Source organism: Camelina sativa, chromosome 16 (assembly GCF_000633955.1).
Source record: "Camelina sativa cultivar DH55 chromosome 16, Cs, whole genome shotgun sequence".
In the NCBI taxonomy this organism is placed as follows: Eukaryota; Viridiplantae; Streptophyta; class Magnoliopsida; order Brassicales; family Brassicaceae; genus Camelina; species Camelina sativa.
The window spans coordinates 6,846,132-6,848,008 of record NC_025700.1 but is presented as its reverse complement, the minus strand read 5'-3'; the positions used below and the strand labels follow the sequence as shown (position 1 = coordinate 6,848,008).

Sequence of the window (1,877 nt, the reverse complement as noted above, 5' to 3'; positions counted from 1 at the left end):
TTTTTTTTTTTTAATTAATTGGAAAAATTGTGGGTTTTTTATGTTCTGATTCTAATAATTGTTTATTAAATCTTTAATTAGGTAAATGATGAATGAGAAAGGAGAAAAGACTTGTCCTCTCTGTGCTGAGGAGATGGACTTGACTGATCAACATCTTAAACCTTGTAAATGTGGCAATCAGGTTAGATAACAACCTACCCCTTCATATGTGTCTTACCACCAGACTTTGTTTCTTTGTCACTGTTTAAGAAGAATGTGTTTTGTGTTCTTGGTTTGTTAGTCTGAAATCATTTATGTTTCTTTGAGGGTGTTACTTTCAGTGCAATTTGCTATGAGCAGTTTGGTTCTTTTTTGCATATTGTTTTTGAGTTTAAGCACCATAGAGTTATGAAAAGAATTTGAGCTTCTGTTTAACTCTGTCTGGCGTATATATTATTTACACATGCCTCTGTGGAACTGTGTTCTGTTGGAAAGGACCATGATTTGTTGTCTTTTAGATCTTTTTCTTTTTAACTGTTTCATCTTGGTTGGCCTACATTGGTATCTAAGAATGCATCCTTTGTTATTATCGATGTTTAAGACTGACATTACCCATTCTTATCTTGTTTACCTGTTCGTTTATGTTTGATTTATTCATTGTGCCACTGTGGTGATATATAATCTGTCACCTTTTTTTTAATGTAAATACCTGTGCTTTGTGCAGATATGTGTTTGGTGTTGGCATCATATTATAGAGATGGCTGAGAAAGATAAGACAGAGGGTCGCTGTCCTGCATGTCGTACCCCTTATGATAAGGAAAAGATTGTTGGGATGACATTCAACTGTGAAAGGTAGTGCTGAAGCTGAAAGCAAGCCTTTTTATTTTTGCTTCTGTTAAACCTGTAAAAAACTTTTCCTCCTTTTTTCTTTTCTGATAATTCACCAGGTTGTTTGCTGAACTTAACAATGACCGGAAAAAGTCACAGAAGGTGAAGTCTAAACCTTCAGAGGGAAAGAAAGATCTAACTGGTGTGAGAGTCATCCAGAGAAATTTGGTTTACGTTATGAGCTTGCCTTTTGATCTGGCAGATGAAGATGTAATTTTAAACAGCCTAACTTATCTCCTTGGCACTCACATTTACTTTGAAAAAAATTTACCGTTTTCATCTCATTAATCTGGTTTTTATGTACGCAGCTTTTTCAGCGAAGAGAATACTTTGGTCAATATGGAAAAGTCGTTAAAGTAGCAATGTCTCGGACTGCAGCTGGGGCTGTCCAACAATTTCCAAACAATACTTGCAGTGTGTATGTATCCGAATTTCCTTTCATATTCTGATAGTGGTATCTAGGATGAACTAAATATTTTTGATTCAATATAGCTAAGCAGAACCTCCCTTCTTTTTGTGGTCTGTTAGACATGTTTGCTTTAACAAACTTCATTGAACTAACATCATCATTTCTTTTTCTCCCCAAAACTAAAATTTCCCAGATATATTACTTACTCCAAAGAGGACGAAGCAATTCGATGTATCCGATCAGTACATGGATTTATTTTGGATGGTAGAAATTTGAAGTATGTGATGTTTCCGTTTTTTCAAAATTAGTTATGTAGGTTGTGGATTCTGTGGTTCAACTTCTAATATTTTTTGGATGGCATTAGGGCATGTTTTGGGACCATGAAGTATTGTCATGCGTGGTTGAGAAACATGGTAATCTGATATTTTCTTGCATTCGCTCACTAGTTCCCTTTAAATACTTAAATACAAATCCAATTGTGTTTCATGGATGCCTTTTTGTTTCTGCAGCCTTGCACCAATGCCGAATGCCTTTATTTGCATGAGTTTGGTGCCCAAGAGGATAGTTTCACAAAAGATGAGACCATATCAGTGCACATGAG

General features: G+C 35.4%; 1 protein-coding gene across 1 annotated transcript in view; it reads left to right on the top strand.

Moving 5' to 3' along the window:
• LOC104750040 (general negative regulator of transcription subunit 4-like) overlaps positions 1-1,877 on the top strand; it is a 10,763-nt gene that overhangs the window by 1,956 nt on the left and 6,930 nt on the right. The window contains exons 2-7 of the mRNA XM_010471766.1: positions 82-181; positions 704-831; positions 927-1,077; positions 1,176-1,285; positions 1,470-1,553; positions 1,641-1,689. Of these exons, the coding sequence (XP_010470068.1) occupies positions 86-181; positions 704-831; positions 927-1,077; positions 1,176-1,285; positions 1,470-1,553; positions 1,641-1,689 (618 nt within the window). The 5' untranslated portion in view covers positions 82-85. The remainder of the gene's footprint in view (positions 1-81; positions 182-703; positions 832-926; positions 1,078-1,175; positions 1,286-1,469; positions 1,554-1,640; positions 1,690-1,877) is intronic.